This window comes from Etheostoma cragini, chromosome 16 (genome assembly GCF_013103735.1).
Source record: "Etheostoma cragini isolate CJK2018 chromosome 16, CSU_Ecrag_1.0, whole genome shotgun sequence".
NCBI lineage: Eukaryota > Metazoa > Chordata > Actinopteri > Perciformes > Percidae > Etheostoma > Etheostoma cragini.
In genome coordinates, this window is record NC_048422.1 from 3,391,938 (window position 1) to 3,410,146 (window position 18,209).

Below are 18,209 nucleotides of genomic sequence, written 5' to 3' on the forward strand. Positions count from 1 at the left end.
CGAGTGGGCAGCATTTTTGGAAAGTAGTGTCAATTTTCCAAAGCGAGGGTTGACATTCTTAAAAGGTTTGATATTTTTGAGTCCTGTCCTGAGGACAGCTTCTCTGGACAAGACTCGTTGGCCTCTCTACCATCAGGACAATTCGGCTCACCTGGCAACTAGAGCTGAAAAACAAATAAAATATTACGATATTTTGACCAAACACATTGGCGATATTGTGAGGTTGACAATTGGTGCTTTCACAAAATATTAACACAATGACAGTTTTGATGAATAAGCAAAAATAATGTGGATGCAATAACTACAGTGGGTTTCGAAAGTTTTGGCAACCAGGTAAAAATGTGTATTAATGTGTATAAAGAAGCCAAGAAAAGATGGAAAAATCTCCAAAAGGCATCAAATGACAGATTAGACATTCATATAATATGTCACAAAAAGTAAGATTCTATTTCATCACTTAAAAAATAACAGAAAACCAAAAATAGCGTCTGCAAAACTTTGGGCCCCCTGCAGAGTTTCTAGCATGACCCTGGAGTGCTACACCATTCCACTATAAAGAGAACTAGCATGGTCCTCATGGAAGAGTCGTCAGAATAAAACCTCTTCTACGTCGCCACCACAAAAATCAGTGTTTGACGTTTACAAATAAACATATAGACAAGCCTGATGCATTGTGGGAACAAGTTCTGTGGACCGATGAGGTTAAAATCGAACTTTTTCAGAATTTTCATTCATTTTTTTGTTTTCTGTTATTTGTAAAGTGTAAATGATGGAAATAAAATCTATTTTTTGTGACATATTATATGAATGTCTAATCTGTTATTTGATGCCTATTGGAGATATTTCCATGTTTTCTTGGCTTCTTTATGCACATTAATACAAATTGTTACGGGGGGCGTGGCCTTCAAAGCTTGAATTTTGAAGCCTTAATTACAGCGCCACCATGTAACCGATTGGGTTCATATTTCTATAGAAACATAGAAAAGGTTCTACCACTTCGCATTTTGAACCTTAATTACGATATCCAAAATGTAATGAGTGAATAATCAAAAGGAACATGAAAGTTAAGAAGCGGTCCTCGTTGAGTAATTAGTGAATAACAGCAAACAAGGAGGTTTGCTTACTCCATAGTCTGTGAAGACTACAGGAATAAATAACTTTGTGAAATCACGTTCATCTAAGAGCAAAAGCGGGGGATTTGCTGGGTACCAATGTTTTGTGTGTGAAGTTGTGTTGAATGTCGCTTTTCGGTCTCTTTCCTGCATTTGTGTCTCAACAAGACGGACAAAAAACAGCGGATACTCAACATGAAACAGCCCTGTCTTACTGCTAAGGCTGGTTGCCCTGGTAACGGACTGGCCGTTAAAGGGGAGAGCGAGTGGGGGGAGAGAAGAACAGGAGAGAGTTTTAGATCTAAAATAAAATATATAAATCTGATTTTAAAATGAGGTTTAGAATAAAGGCTTGTATACTGTATGTCTTGAATACAAGGGTTTAATCTAAATAACAATAAACTGTTTTGACTTGATAACTTGTTGCAACATTATTATTATTTTTTTTTTTTGTATATTTTTGTGTTGTTGTGATTGGTGTCCAGTTGTTTTTGGTGGTGTCTTGATGAGACTGAGAGGCCTGACGAGGTCTCATTATTCAAAGTTAGTTGCTCGGGTGAAATTCGTACAAACTGACTGGCCATTATAAACAATGGGAAACACACGCTGTAAGAAGGATGACTTAGAGGGAGATGCTAAATATATGCATATGAAAGGGAAAGATAATGTGAAGTACTTCAGTAAGTGGGAAAGGATTATGGTTTTGCTGAAAGGTCGAATGTGTGGATTTGCTGCAAAAAATAGAGATATGAGTGGTAAACATGAGGGAAAGAAGAAAAAGATGGGTTATATTGAAGCAAAGCCACAGTGAAGAGAAGCAAAAAAAAACAGCAATCAGGCCAAGATAAAAAGAAAGACAGGGAAAAAAGGGAAAGAAACGCTTGCTCCCGTAGACAAAGAACAGTTTGACCACGTAACAATGACATTCTGAACGCAAGGCTGGCTAACTTCATGAAGACCTCAAAATAGATACCAAGGACGGGCTGATTGGACGATGAGACGTGGACGTAGAGTTCGACCGATTAAATGAAACGTTAAAAAACATACAGCGGAACGACTGAACCGCCCGCTTGGACTAAAGTCTCCATATGAGCAACAGTGGAACTGCCGGACTCACTAATGTTCGAGAATGCGCTGTACACGCACAGTCGCATTTCAAAAACAATAAAGACAAAGAAAGACCAACTGTTTCTCTCTGAGGATGGGGACATTTTTGTAACAACACACAACGGGCGGGACAGAGGCGGCTCAAACAGCCGAGGCTGCTGTGTGTGTGGCAGCGTGGAACACTGGACACGCGATTGTGATAAGAAGTATCGCGGGGAGGGGGGGGGGAGACACCTGGACTTGTGACTAGAAACAGAGAAACAACAGGAGGGGGGAAGAGCTAAGACAAACATGAGAAAGCAGAAGAGGAAGTGGTGTTACAACACAAGTATTTGAATAAGTGGAAATTGGGGGTTAAAGTGAATATAAAATAAGATTGAGTCTGAGATATGTAGGAATAAAGGAAAAGAAAATATGAAGTGTATGAGACAATGGGGGTAAAAGGATGACTTTAAGGGAACGTTAGTAAAGTAGGTGTAAGAAACAAAGTGAAATGAGGAAGACAGAGTGTTAGAGTGCGAGCGGACAGCTCAGAGAGAAGAAAGTTATAGTGACAGCGTGTAAAGAGAAAATTGGGAACCACTGGGTAAGGGCATAGAGAAAAGCGAGAGGTTAAAAGCTTATTACAAAGTTCTGACTGGACAACGTGTGCCAAACCCGCAGATCATCTTCAGGGAAGAACAAAGAAGCTGATATATTATGTCCTTTGCAAAGAAAAGAAAAAAAAGAGGACCGATTGAGCGCATTCCAATAATTGACAACATGATATGAGTTATCCGCGTTTGATGTCAGGAACGTTTTCTTCTCTATCCCTGGAGACGCTGACAGGTTCGTGTTCACTTACATCAATACCAGAATTTCTTAACCCTCCTGTTGTCCTCGGGTCAAATTGACCCGTTTAAAAAGACTTTGTCAGGGTTATAGAACCATCAGAACTATGACAAAAGAAAAAATAGTGACAAATGTTGACAATAAAAACCTACAAACAAACACAGGAAAAAAACGGAAAAAGTGACAAAAAAAACATCTAAAAAATTGGAAAATGCAACATTTTAAAAATATTTTTGGACTAAAACATGATAAAAGTGACAAAAAATTTGAATAAAATTGACAAAAAAATCTAGAAAAGTGTAGAAAAAGATCAACAAACATGTTGACATTTCAACCCAGAAAAACACTAAGTTGCAGGTCGACGGGGAGACAACACAAGGGTTAAGGTATTGGAAGCTCTAAACATCTGTTTGCAAAAAAATGTCTGCTAACCTTGTGTACCTCCAGCAGGAAGTTCACTATCTATGATATCTTGGAGGTCTCCCCCTCGAGTAAGACACACTTTTATTTTTTCAACACTACGTAACACTAACTTAATAACTTTAGTTTTACAGTGATTTTTGGAATTTATGGTCAATAAACCTCATTTATAGGAAAGTATACCTAACGTTTGAGTTAGAAAAGCAGAAATTAAAGGAATGGATGTTGATGATAATCACAGACTGGAATATGTCAACTTTCACTCAATGCTATTTCAAAAAGACTTCAATTTGTTTTCAAATGCTAAAAATTGACTAAGACACCCCAAAATGAATGAAAGTAGAGATGTGTACTTGGCAAAGAGCGTTGTGTGGAATCAATCATGTTATTTTGGGGAACTAAAAATAACATCGATATAGGACAACGGGTTAATTTGACCTGAGGACAACATGAGCGTTAAGTACATATTACATACAATATGATACTCTTGTATCATATATTACGTACATATATGATACAAGAGTATCATATTGTGATACTCTTCTTACTTATGTAGAATATATTTACAGTTTGGAATTAGTACTTTAAACTTAAAATATGAAAATGATATTTCTTCTAACCCTAACGTAGCAATATTTTTGAATCGATGATGTCATAGATCAGACAGTTTAAACGCAACAATATTTATTCTTATCTATTTTTAAATAGAGAAATCCTCCTTTCTTTACAGAGGGTTTGAGGACAGCCGAAGGGGAGGGGCTTCCCAGAGAATACACACACACACACACACACACACACACACACACACACACTCTCACACAAGGTAAAGAGGGGTGTCAGTACACAATCTGTCCTGCCTGCCTGTCTGTTCTGCGCGTGTGCAATATGTTGGCGCATGCGCAGATGCTATCATGATGAACGCGGATTTACGACACTGCACGATCTGTTCCCATAGACAGTTAAAGGAAGTCTGTTCGCCTCCAACGGAAAGCTAACGACGTTAGTTTAGCTAACAACTAATTCGGCTAACCACTAGCTGAGACCGCTTGTAAAAGACCCTCAAAACTTGAAATAACCATGAAAATATATATCAGCTGTTAAGTCAGTATTACTTTACTTGTGCTCATTTAAAATACAATCACTCAATTCTTATCTTTATTATTACTGTGAAGTCTTAATTTAGCTGAAGCCTGCTTTTCCCACTGTTTAGTTTGAGAAACGTTATTTTAGGTTGAATCAAGCTAGCGGTTAGCTGAATTAGCTGTTAGCTAAACTAACGTCGTTAGCTTTCCGGTGGAGGCGAATAGACTTAGGCTACAAAGCAGACCGCTACTGTTGAACGGATTGTGCAGTGCCGTAAATCCCTAGTAAATCCTCGTACATTATGATTACTATCTGCGCCTGCGCTAACTTATTGCACATGCGCAGAATGGATCGTGCAGGCAGGACGGATCGTGTACCGACAAGGAGTTATGCATTTGAAAGAACAGAGTTGCGGCGGACCTGCACCTCAGTACTGATTTTGATACACATTTCTGGCCTAAATAATACAGTTTAATGTGATGTGTTCCCTTATCAGGAAACAAACTGGATACTGAAGCACTCAGTGCTCTTTTTTTCTCCAAATACTAGAGCTAAAAGTCACAAAAAGCGTCTAGCAGACAGCAATTGCTATTACTTTGTGTTGCAACCCAAAGATAATTTAAAATAAATAAATAATTTAAACATGTTTTTGTTTAAATTCATCTAGGTTTTTTGTTTCAGACAATATTAAAACCAATTCTGGTTGACATGAGAGTCCATTCTGTGTACATTTAATATTGTTCAGTGAGTTTTTCAGTTGTTTGCATTTTAAGTTAGTATATTACAAATTATTTGAGCTATCGGGTTGATGTTGAAAACATTTTATTTGGGTGATTTTTTTGTTTTTGTTAAACGTTGCTTTTGTTGTTGTGTTTGCTGTCTATCGCAGGACGGAGTATTAATGGCTAAAACCACTAAACAATTAGAAATCTGTATGCCGCGTTATTGAGTCATGAGCTTTGTCATGACCCAAAAAGAGGGATATAGTAGCAATAATAAAGTGTCCACAGCATTATGGCAGTGTACACAGCTTTATGGAAGTGTCCACAGCATTATGGAAGTGTCCACAGCATTACGGAAGGGTCCACAGCATTACGGAAGTGTGCACAGCATTACGGAAGTGTCCACAGCTTTATGGATTTTAAAACTACTCTAAAACCTTTTGTTTTGATTTATGCAAAAACATAACATTTAAGGTAATCTGAGGCCTAAAGAGAACAATTTCCAACAACAGTGGTTCCTTTTTAGAACATTTGTATGGATTTAATAAACCAGCAGGAGGGAAAGAAATGCTGTTTTATAACGAGTGATGGTCACTAAATGAGTATTGATAAAAGAACAGCTAATGCTTCTCGGAGTTCTGTTTTGTGCCACACAGTGCCTCGTTGTGTCAGAGCTACGGTTCTCGGCCTAGAGCATAATGGATAGTCGACCAGGGCTGACCGTCTGGTGGTGGCCTCAACATCTGGAGATATTCTGTGCCGGACCGGAGAGCGGACAGCGGTGTCCACATTCCCTAGCCGGGGCCTTGCTGAGCATTCTGGGGGGAGAGTGCTTTGGAGGGGTCGACCATGTGGCCCCCCGAGTCCCGCTTTACCAAAGACAAAGATACTTGTTCCTATCTGGAGGTGCGGACCAACGGCCAGCAAACGGACTGAGAAGGAGGGGGGGAGCGAGAGACCGTCCTGATCTGACACGTCTGACGCACGTGAAGGGAGGTTTGCATTTTCACATTCTGCAAACACACTAAAACTAATATATTAGACACATTTTGTCTTATTTTAATACATAGGGTTACGCCCATGTAAACACATGGATGAAGGGTTAAGACATCCATCGAATATCAAGCAATTTTGCTATGGGAAAATTACATTTTGTCAAGGGTGTTATAGTTTCTGTAAAATTTGCATTGAATTTCCTTTTACAGCTTCCACCAAGATAAGGGGCAACGATGTTAATTCAGTTGGAAATGTTTTAAATACATTTCACTGTTCTCTTTTTGAGTACCAATAGCATAGGCAACTTTTGAACAATCTTTTATAATTCCGAAACTTTATTGGGAAGTGATCTAAAATTCAAATTGGATTGATGAAACCTTGATACCAACAGAAGACCGAGAATGCTGTTAAAAATAAATTAGAACAATTGTGTAACTTTATTTAAATGAAAGTTTTTTTTAGTTGATGAATTTAACCCTGAACAACAGAGATTGTTTACAGTGTATAATTGACCTGTCCATGTCTTACAGGTTCACAAAGAGGTTAACAACGAAGTGAATGCTAAATGATGTGTAATAATATGTTGATGTGTTACAGAAGGACACAATGGGCCATCTTAAACAATGTTATGTTATGCTTTGAAATATATATACATTCAGTTGAGACATTAAGTTTAAACAGGAGGGAAATGTTGGAAAATGTAACTATTAAAAGTAAATGTCTCTTTTTGTGTGTTACAATACCAAAACTAAATGTCTCAAGCGCCCAGGGTCACATACATAATAATAATAATAATAATAATAATAATGATAATAATAATGATGTGTAATTTATAAATCCCGCAAGGGGAAATTACATTTTACACTCTGTTGTTATTACACACAGGCCTGAACTACACGCACATGCTCAGTACCTATACATTCACTAATAAAGAGATGTTAGAGTGGGGGTGCTACCCATGGAAAGGCGCCCTGAGCAGTTGGGGGTTCAGTGCCTTGCTCAAGAGCACCTTGGCAGTACCCAGAAGGTAATGATGTATTTATGTAATTTATATTGTGATTGAAAATGTAGCAAAGAACAATACTTCAAACACAACATACTTGAGTTAAAGTAAAATTACAGATTTTATTAGATCACAGTAACATGAGTAACTGTAATTTCCTACTTTCTACCTGTGGGGGTGGGGGTGGGGGTGGTGCGAGATCACGTGGATGCAACATTGTTAACATTACTTAGAATTGCCCATGATGACGTAAACTACGCATTATAGCTTTAGGGTTATAATGAGGTTTAGGGGCTAGGGAATGGATCAGGTGAGAAAGAACCCTTGCAAGTACACGTGTAACACGTGTCCATGTGTTAATGAGCACTCAGGTTCACACGGATCTGTCTTCCACTAACAGATAACTTGTATAAATAATTGTGAGGCTCCTGGCGGAGACCTTCTGAACACAACTCCGCCTCCTACCTACTGCCTCTATTAAACCCAAATTGACTCATTAAGCTTGTCTTAATAAAACCCACTTAATAAAAACTATCTACAAAAACAAACAGTCTCTCTCTGCTGTATTTCTCTCTCCTGCAGGAACAATAAACATCTGCTTCTAGAGAGAAAAAAATGACTAAAAATAAGTCCAATTCATGTGGAGAGCCTCCATGCTAATCATTAGCTTCTCCATTAACCCCTTGACACCTCCTCCCTTCTGCTGCATTAACGAGAGGGGGGGGAGGGGGCTACAATAATTAGGGGCGCTCGTCTGCCGAGGCCTTTTGCCTACACAGAAAACATTTTAATTATACGTAAAACACCAGAGTGAAGCACTCAAACAGCAGGGGAGGAGGAGTGATATCAAATATTATGATGTTCTCCTCTGGCTCCTCTCAGCTGTACCTACATTCTCAATCCCACCGTTTTTTTTCAACCTGAACCCTATTTTCCCATGTTATTGTGTCTAAGTGACTGATGGGAACAACAATCTCTGAAATTGGTCCAGGCACAGACCAAGCTGCAATGTAACCCAACGGGGCAAATGTGCATCGTCAGATTTGTCCTTTTTGCCACTGACAGGCTCAAATTATTATTACTTACAAAATTATGGAAAGGATCCCTACAGAAATAGACCTTTAAAACCTCTTTGAGACCTTTCTGTTTCCCCAGAAACAGTTCTGAGGTCGCTAGCGCTCAACCCACCAGACTCCATTTAAAAAAGCAATACTTTTAGCGTGTATAGAGCCAACAAATTCTCACATGTAAATCTGTAAACTTGGTTTTTATTTCAACCCAACAGAGTTGTAATGGGAATATTCCCTCAATGTAAAGAGCTTTCATAGTTTCAACACTATTGCTGTCGCACAATTCAACGGAAGTTAAATTTAATTACCCAAAACAGCTTTTCATAGTTTTTTTTGCGTCTGTCAAATTTGAATGAGGTGTATTTTACGATGCTGAAATTGTTGATTATTTAGATGGAGTCTGGTGGCTTTTTTATGTTTAAAAAAGGAACTTACTCTTTAACAGAAAGACATCCTTTCCATAATGTTGTCAGACACTAAGAATATTAATCGAAGCCTCTCAATGGCAAAACGAGCACTTTTGTGAAGGTAAATGCAAGCTGGACAATTGCCCCATTAACTTACATTGACTGCAGCGGCCCCACTAAATACTGCACCAATGTGAAAGACTGTTGTTACCATCAGTCACTTAGACACAAAACTTTATGATCCAATGCCGGCATGGAGAAACTTTCCAAATCAACAGAAAAAAAGTTAAGTTTCCTTCAGTCTTCTTGGTGTTCCTGGACAGGGTCCAAGGTTTCTGCCTGTTTATAGGAGGTTTTTCATCGCCACTATCAATTTTTAGGGATCCCGGACCCATGTCTAATGCACACTGATGCTGTATGTACAGTACATTCTGCAAGGCATCTTTCCACCGATCTCAAATCCTTCTCTTGAGCAGATTTTAGAATAACTAGGGAGAGTGGTGCTGGATTCAATTCATCGTACGCGCAAAAGCCGCCTGCCCTCTGGAGAGGTTTAATGCGCCAGAAACCAGCCAGCTGTTTTCAGATATCTGATGGGTGTGTATATACATATACACACACATGTATAGGAGTGTTCTCCTAGCATACTTTTATCATATCACAATGACCAGACCTTAAAATATTTTACTAAAGCATTTTGTGAGAGAGAGAGAGAGAGAGAGAGAGAGAGAGAGAGAGAGAGAGAGAGAGAGAGAGAGAGAGAGAGAGAGAGGTGGATGGGCTCAGATCAGACAGCTGTCGGCGAGCCTGTACGGGAATATGAATAAACTGATTTCTTACATTCCATGTAAACCTATCCCACATATGATCATAACCGCAATATTCATGTCCGTGTTAACACACATGAAACAAACAACATGCTATAGCTCCATCTGTGGGTTCAGCAACACTACTTAGCGTCCATAGCAACCAGATTATCTACAGATTGAGTCATAAAAAGGCACATTGTGATTAACAGTGGGTGGGTTGTCTGTGAAATAATGTATAATTACTGAGGAAATGATTACCGTGAACAGAGCAGAACAGAGCTGCTGTCGGCTGCTGCTCCGTTGAACACTTACACATCGTTATCATTAGACGCGTTGCATGTCCCACAGAAGTCAAATGTACGCACATATGGGATTATCTTTAATTCCAACCAACACTTCTCACGTATCGAACAAAAAACATCAATTTGAGGAAAAAAGTTGTATACACCCTTATGTGCCATCCTTACTCTTTTCCACTTTGAATCTTTCTCATGTCATTATTTTTAAATTTCCTTTTGTGCTTTTTTCCATTTTGAAGTTAGTATGCAAAAAAACCTCAAACACGTAACAAAACAAACAGATTTCCCTAACATTAGTTATTTGTAGTTATTTATTTCTCACTAAAATATGATAATTTGTTTTATTGTCACAGCACGGAGTGATCATCAAAATATATAAAAGATCTGATAAATATAATGTATAAAAATACAAACTTAGGATATGAAACTCAAAGTCTTTTGAACAAAAACACAATTAAAAAATAATCAATGTTGCCAACAGGGACGTTGTAGAGCGTCCTCTGGTGGACAGACTATGCAACACCAACACTAACGGGGACGCTGTGGAGCGTCCTCTGGTGGACAAACTATGCAACGCCAACACTAACGGGGACGATGTAGAGCGTCCTCTGGTGGACAAACTATGCGACGCCAACACTAACGGGGACGTTGTAGAGCGTCCTCTGGTGGACAGACTATGCAACGCCAACACTAACAGGGACGTTGTAGAGTGTCCTCTGGTGGACAGACTGTGGACAGACTATGCAACGCCAACACTAACAGGGACGTTGTAGAGCGTCCTCTGGTGGACAGACTATGCAACGCCAACACTAACGGGGACGTTGTAGAGCGTCCTCTGGTTGACAGACTATGCAACGCCAACACTAACAAGGACGTTGTAGAGCGTCCTCTGGCTGACGGACTATGCAACGCCAACGCCCATAACATGGTTGACCTTCCGTTTTTGTTCTATTTTTTAAATATTATTTCATCAGAAAAAATTTGTATTATTGTTTTTTTAATCGGCCATTTTAAATTCCGATACAGTTAGTTCAGGAAATGCCTAATATCGGCCGATAATATACTACTACTTCTACTTAGAATCCCTCCTCTCCGTTTTAAACATTGCATTGTGCATTCCATTTGAATCCCTTCAATATTTCCATTTTGATTACCTCCTTGTGCCATTGTGAATCCCTAAGTCTTCCACTAGGAGAATGCTGATGTTGTAAATTCCACCAAACACAATTTATGATAAACTCTTTGTTTCACTGTTTTAGTGTTCCATTGTCTTACTGTTTCCAGTGTATTAATGGGTCTGTATCTGAATGTTTTCTTCCTTCGGTGTTTTCATGTTTCAGTCTGATAATCCTCAACTCATTCTTAATTACTCCCTAATAATTAGAAAATCCTGGTAATCTGCCGCATAATCGAGGCAATTCAGCCTACTGACAAGCACAACACACACACACACACACACACACACACACACACACACACAAAGCAATTATTAGCCTTGTGAATGACTTTGAAGCAGATAATTCTCTGTGTCTCAACATCCACTAATTACCAGCAGCTGAAAAATTATACAGGAGTCTGAATCAGCCTCTCTGGAAATTAAAAGATACACAGCTAATAATCTCACTCACTCACTCACTTACGCACACACACACACACACACACACACACACACACAAGCTTGTATGTTTATGTATGTATCAAACGGCAAGTCTTTTCTCAGTCAGCAGTGTGAATCTTTAGTCTCGATCAGATAAAAACACCCGTCGGCACATTTAAAGGAACAGCGCAACATTTAGTGAAAGCCTTCTTGCCTGTCATCCCCAGAGGCAGATGAGAAGATGGATATCAGTAGTTAAGTTTCCATCCACTTCTGAATCGAATTATCTGAAGTTTGGTAAAAAAAAAAAAAAAAAAAACTCATGTGAATAAAGCTGGTGAAAGTGTGTTTCCATCCAACGGCTTTAAAGCCAATAAAAACCTGTGGTAATGACGTAACATGCTGTTTTGCGATCAAATTGCTATATTGAATTGATTTTAGACATTTTAAGGTGTTTCCATTCATTTTCGCACTGAATCGCACAACATTCAACAAACATTTACAAAGTTTTCTAGACAAAATGGATCGCGCTGTCTTCCAACACATGATCAATATGGGACGAGTTGTAACAGTGCTTATGTGCCAGCTGATAGCGACATATCAAGTTATAATAAGAAAACAACGACGCTATCAACACATCGCTATGGTGATGCAGATGCAACTTGGCTTTTATTTTCCCTCCGGCACCGGCTCACTGTTTTGTGAGACACGTCTCGCTGTTTGAGTCCCGCGGCTTGTTATAACCTTTGTTGGCCGTTTCCTTCATGAATTCCTGATAAATTATGGCATTTCTTAGATTTTTGCTATCTAAAAAAGCCGTTATATTTTGTTAATAAATTAAATTCAGAAAGTTTTTGTCTCCTCGTCTGTCCACTTCCATCGGTCTTTGTTGACATCCCCAATGTGTGCAGACGGAGCGGAAATACTGGGAAATGAACTAAAACTTCTTCTTCTTTGTTTTGTGGCGGGTTGCAACCATAAACTGACCTAAAACTTAATCACAATTCATTATTTATTTGGCAAATTACATTTTTATCAGCGTTTATCGCATAAGCCGTATATCGATCAAGAGAAAATCCGATGAGATCGAACCGCGATGTCTGAACTGAGTTATGGAAGCGAACCGTGACTTCTCTGTACCGTTCCATCCCTAATATGGACAGTATGTATATTCATATCCATATTATTAATGTGGGTTTGTTTGTTATTTGTGAGTTTAACATCCTGTTATGATTTGTTGCATTTGTTGTGTGTGATGTCTGTAAGCTACTGGGACCTTGAATTTCCTCTTAGAGATCTATCGATCTATCGATCTATCTATCTATCTATCTATCATGTGATACCAATAAAAACATTTTGAATCGGTAGACTTTGAATCGCGATTCAAATACAAATAAATATGTTTGCGCACCTCTAGTACACAACGTACATATAACGTAAATTGTTTCAGCATGACTTTTATTTACGTGTAATGGGAGTATTTTACTGTAGTACTGCTACTTTTACTTTAGTAAAGGATCTGATCAAGTCTAGTGAAAGTGAAATCAGTAGGAAACAGATTTGAACAACATCGTAAAGGTGTTGGACTTGTTGACCCTTCTTGTTTTATTTATGCAGCGTGGAAAAAGCATTGGTGTGTGACTGCAGCCTGCTGTACCCTGTTTCCACGAAAGAGCCAAAAATGAAGTCAGAGGAGAAAGAGAACTAATTTAGCCATAAAAAAAACAAGTAAATGAGCAAGAAGCAGCAACAAGAGTCACAGCGGCAGGGAACAAAGTGAACGGTCTTTTGGCAACGATTTAAAAATGTTGTTTCAACAGCTAGAACGCAGCCCGGGAGACGCACACACACACACACACACACACACACACACACACACACACACACACACGCACACAGGCTGGCCGCTGCCCTCTCTCTCTGGTCCAGCTATAAAAACCCATTAGTAATCGCTCCTCGACTCTCAGCGGCTCTTTTCGCCCAAACGACTTCCATCCAGCCAATCTGCATAAATCTGCATTAATGGATGATTTTCCCTCCACGGAAAACAAATGTGCTTTAAAAAATGTCTCCTTATCTGTCGGCTTTTAGAGGAAACATCCGAGAGAAGAGACACACACACACAAACGCACCCACACACACTATTGCAGCTTGGACAGGCCAAAACAAATGCTGATAATTTAACCATTCTTAGAGCTTACCAGTAGTGGAGCTAATAGCATGCTTTAGGAAAGGTTAAAGGACCTTAACTGTTTTTTTTACATAGTAAATCCTATGTGTATCCTTGTACATTACAGACAATCATTTCAAGAGGATGACTGATGGCAAAAAGACGATTACACTTCCTCTGTTTTTCAGTGTTTTCCCTCGCTTTGTGGAAGACTTAGGCACACGTATATAGAGAAGGAGGAGTGTGGGTTATGCATGCTCTTTTTTTTCTTTTCTATTTTTCTTTTTAAATACAAAAAAAAGTAATTTCCCCACATATTCTGTGTTTCTTTGTGGGATTTGAGGGCCCCCGCTCTACCACCTGAGCTATCTGGGCAACCAATACCCAGCGCTATTAATTCATATTTAATATTTGTTGGTGGCAGCCCTAATTTCTATGAAATGTTTTTTTTTTTTTAATTCCTGTTCCCCAGAGGATAAACCTGTGTTATTTAATGGTCCCATTCCCTTGAACTTCCCTGTATTACCAACCTCAGGACAAACTGCACTCTGCTGTCTTAGCAAAATCTGGAGTCAGACGGAGCCAGGCTGCTAGACGACACTTTTTTCTTAAACTCTTATCTTAAACTCTGCAGTATAACTTATTTACACTGTAAATACACTGTACAGTCTTTGCTGGTTTAGTTTGCTGCTCTGTTGACACGGCAACCCTGAAGTGGCTAACAGCTGGCGAAATGGTGGTGGATGAACGCGTGGACTTGTGAGTTCTTTCTAAATTTTATTTTATTTACAGGCTCAGCAGAGGGAAATATAACTAATAACCAAAACAAACTGGGATATTACACACACAAATGCAAACACCATTAACCAATAACACACTCTCTAACAACAAGCCAACAGCCCATCAATCACTCACACATACAGACACACACACACAGGAAAGTCGGCTAGTCTCCTGCATGGCTGAGTTTCAATCAGACGCCGAGAATCCCATTAGCATTCACAACAAGTCTCTCACACACACACACACACACACACACGCGCAGACAGGGTTTCTGACTGGCAGCAGACTGGTTCTGATTCGGCAGTGTTCACAACATTTAAAGCTGCGATCTGTAACTTGCCTCGCCTTTAAAACGGCAGCACATAGTCATTAGTTTCTTTCACACAAGGATACTGTAATAGAGCCCAATGAAGGTTTGCCGTTATGCCGGCTTTGTTCATTCACACAGAACCAAGCAAAGTGTGTGATTCCACATAGCATGCCAGGAGCAATAGAGGCGCAACGTGTAACACAACAGAATTGGTGTCTAGTGTGTGTGTGAGACGATCAGCTCAACTATATAGAGTATACGTTTCTTTTTTTTCTTTTTATTATCTTTTGGGGCTTTTCCGCCTTTAATGGACATGACAGCTAGGTGTGAAAGGGGGGAGAGAGAGGGGACACATGCAGGAAATCGTCACAGGTCAAACTCGAACTAGCCACTAGTAGCTAGGCGAGCATATGATTATCTAAAATCTCATTACATTTTTGTGAAAGCAGGATAATCAACCCCCACAACATTGCCGCAATATTGATATTGATGTGTTTGGTCGAAAGCATCTTGGTGTTTGATTTTCCCCATATAGCCCAGCACTGTGCTGAGGTTTGAACTATGAAACTAAACACAATAAAAACCAGATTTTTCATGTTTTTCTTTCTGCTGCTTATTTTAGACATGAATTGATGATAACACCGTTCATCTACCTCACCTGTGTGTTTTCAGGCCGTCTTCCCCTGTAACAGCTCTCGGGTGTTTTCGGCGGCCCGCGCCAAACCGTCAGCCATCAGAGCCTCCTCCAGACTTCTCCTGGCCTGGTACACTTTCAGCTCCTGTTCCCTGAACACACACAGAGGTAGGAGAGGATGTCTTATAATGAGTCCTATTCATGCAACTCAAATATCCAATCTTCATGAACGCAACACTATTGACCAGAAAACTTAAATAAAACAAACTACAACCACTATACTCCAGATGAGGGTGGTACCAAAGTAAAGGGAATGGTGTCATTTAAAGGTCCCATGACATGGTGCTCTTTGGATGCTTTTATATAGAGCTTAGTGGTCCTCTAATACTGTATCTGAAGTCTCTTTTATATAGAGCTTAGTGGTCCTCTAATACTGGATCTGAAGTCTCTTTTATATAGAGCTTAGTGGTCCTCTAGTACTGTATCTGAAGTCTCTTTTATTTAGACCTCAGTGGTCCCCTAATACTGTATCTGAAGTCTCTTTTATATAGACCTTAGTGGTCCCCTAATCCTGTCCCTGGAGTCTCTTTTATATGGACCTCAGTGGTCCCCTAATACTGTATCTGGAGTCTCTTTCCCAAAATTCAGCCTTGGTGAAGAAATTCCAGCCACTAGAGCCATTACCACAATGAGCTTTCCTTAGTATGTGCCATTTCTGAGTCTGTACCTTTTGAAGAGGGGGGGAGCCCAAGGTGGAGGGATCCTTTCCATAATGTTTCAGACACTTAGAATAATAATCGGAGAATGTCAGTGGTAAAACAAGAGCTTTAAGTGGCTGTAAATTGAAGGTGTGCAATTGCCTATTAACACTACATTGTAGCTTGTTTGGTCTTGCTTAATACTGGACCAATTTCAAAGAGAATTGTTCCCATGAGTCACTTAGACACAAAAACATAGGAAAATAGGGTCCGGGTTGATAAAAACGACAGTGAGTGGAGCAGTCTAGAAGGAACTCAGTCCTCCACCAAGCCAGGAGATAAGCTGAGGGAATCAGCAAGTTCTAGGAAAGGGCTCCATGTCTCTAGGAATGTCTAGATGGAGACTTTAAGGGATGATCTGAGCTACTCAAGCTTCAAACAGTCGTGTGTAGGGGGGTGGTTGAGCATCCAGTTGAGGAAGATCAGTCTCCGGGCTAGCAGAGATGTGCCCGCCACAGTGCAACAGGGAGGTCCCTTTCAACCCTGTTCAACATAACATTCACTACTGGTCAACATGTGGGGTCACTTAGAAATTTCAATTGCACTCCATTATAGACAGAATACCCGCTCAGATCGGTTGCATTGTTTTTTTAACCAGGGCAGCAGTTTTTAGATAACATTTTGTGCTTAACTAATTGCAAAAGGATTCTCCAATGTTTTGTCAGTTAGATTACAAATGATATCAGATTATAAACAGAATGTGCCTTTGGAACATTGGATGAATGATTGCTGATAATGGTGTCTTTTATATAGGCCTTAGTGGTCCCCTAATACTGTATCTGAAGTCTCTTTTATATAGGCCTTAGTGTTCCTCTAATACTGTATCTGAAGTCTCTTTTATATAGACCTTAGTGGTCTCCTGATACTGTATCTGAAGTCTCTTTTATATAGGCCTTAGTGTTCCTCTAATACTGTATCTGAAGTCTCTTTTATATAGGCCTTAGTGGTCCATAATACTGTATCTGAAGTCTCTTTTATATAGACCTTAGTGGTCCCCTAATACTGTATCTGAAGTCTCTTTTATATAGACCTTAGTGGTCCATAATACTGTATCTGAAGTCTCTTTTATATAGATCTTAGTGGTCCCCTAATACTGTATCTGAAGTCTCTTTTATATAGGCCTTAGTGGTCCCCTAATACTGTATCTGAAGTCTCTTTTATATAGACCTTAGTGGTCCCCTAATACTGTATCTGAAGTCTCTTTTATTTAGGCCTTAGTAGTCCCCTAATACTGTAACTAAAGTCTCTTTTAATTAGGCAATGTAGATATTGCATTAAAGATCAGCCCCCCCACTCAGATCAGCTGATATTCTGTGTATAATGGAGTGGTATGGAAATTTGTAAGTAACCCAAACTTTGACTGGTAGTGTAAGTGTATTTTGCGGTTGGACTGACCACAGGTCCCAAGGGCTCTCCTTCTGCTGGACCAAAAATCAAAAAGGAAAAAAGAAAGCACATGTACACAGGTTGAGTTGTTAAGCATGTCGGCAGGTCTTTAGACAGACACAGAAAAGATGTCTGATGCCTTAATTAATAAACAGCCAGATATACAACAATAAACAACATTTGCATCTGTTTAATAGCATAAAATGGAAACGAATGTATAGGATAAGTAAATGACAAATGAATACAGTAAAAAGTGTCATTAAAAACAAAAATAGAGAGATTGTAAGGACACTACGAGACAAAGCAAAAAATTAAAAGGAAAAAGCCAATAAATTGGATAAAATGAGAGATGAGGGAACACAAAAAACAGAGAGAGGGAGAGATGTGTGAGTTTAAAGTAGCAGAGGAGACGAGGAGAGGAATGAGAGTGATTTAGGATGACAAGCACATTTAACTGGAGAGAGGGAGAGGAGAGAAGAGGGAGAGAATTGGAAATTAATGGAGGGGAGAGATAAGAAAAGGAGGAGGAGGAGAGGAAGGCTGGAGGGAGGGAGGATATTACAGAAAAATAAGACACCGGTAAGAAGAGGAGGATGGGGATGTAATGGAAACATCCAAAAAGATTGAGATGGAAAAACAAAGGAAGGAGAAAGACAATAATGCATTTTGAAAGAATGGAGGAATGGCCGAGGGGGTGGGGAAGAGGTTAAAG

The 18,209-nt window shown here is 39.4% G+C and overlaps 1 protein-coding gene across 4 annotated transcripts in view; it reads right to left on the minus strand.

The window, feature by feature from the left end:
* The window catches only part of mbd2 (methyl-CpG binding domain protein 2), a 49,485-nt gene that overhangs the window by 1,004 nt on the left and 30,272 nt on the right, over positions 1-18,209 (minus strand). For 3 of the 4 annotated variants that reach the window (XM_034896383.1, XM_034896380.1, XM_034896382.1), the window contains one exon: positions 15,378-15,505. In XM_034896383.1, coding sequence (XP_034752274.1) covers positions 15,388-15,505 — 118 coding nt within the window. In that variant the 3' untranslated portion in view covers positions 15,378-15,387. Of the gene's footprint in view, positions 1-15,372; positions 15,506-18,209 lie in introns of all 4 variants that reach the window. The other variant, XM_034896381.1, reaches the window with a different exon arrangement.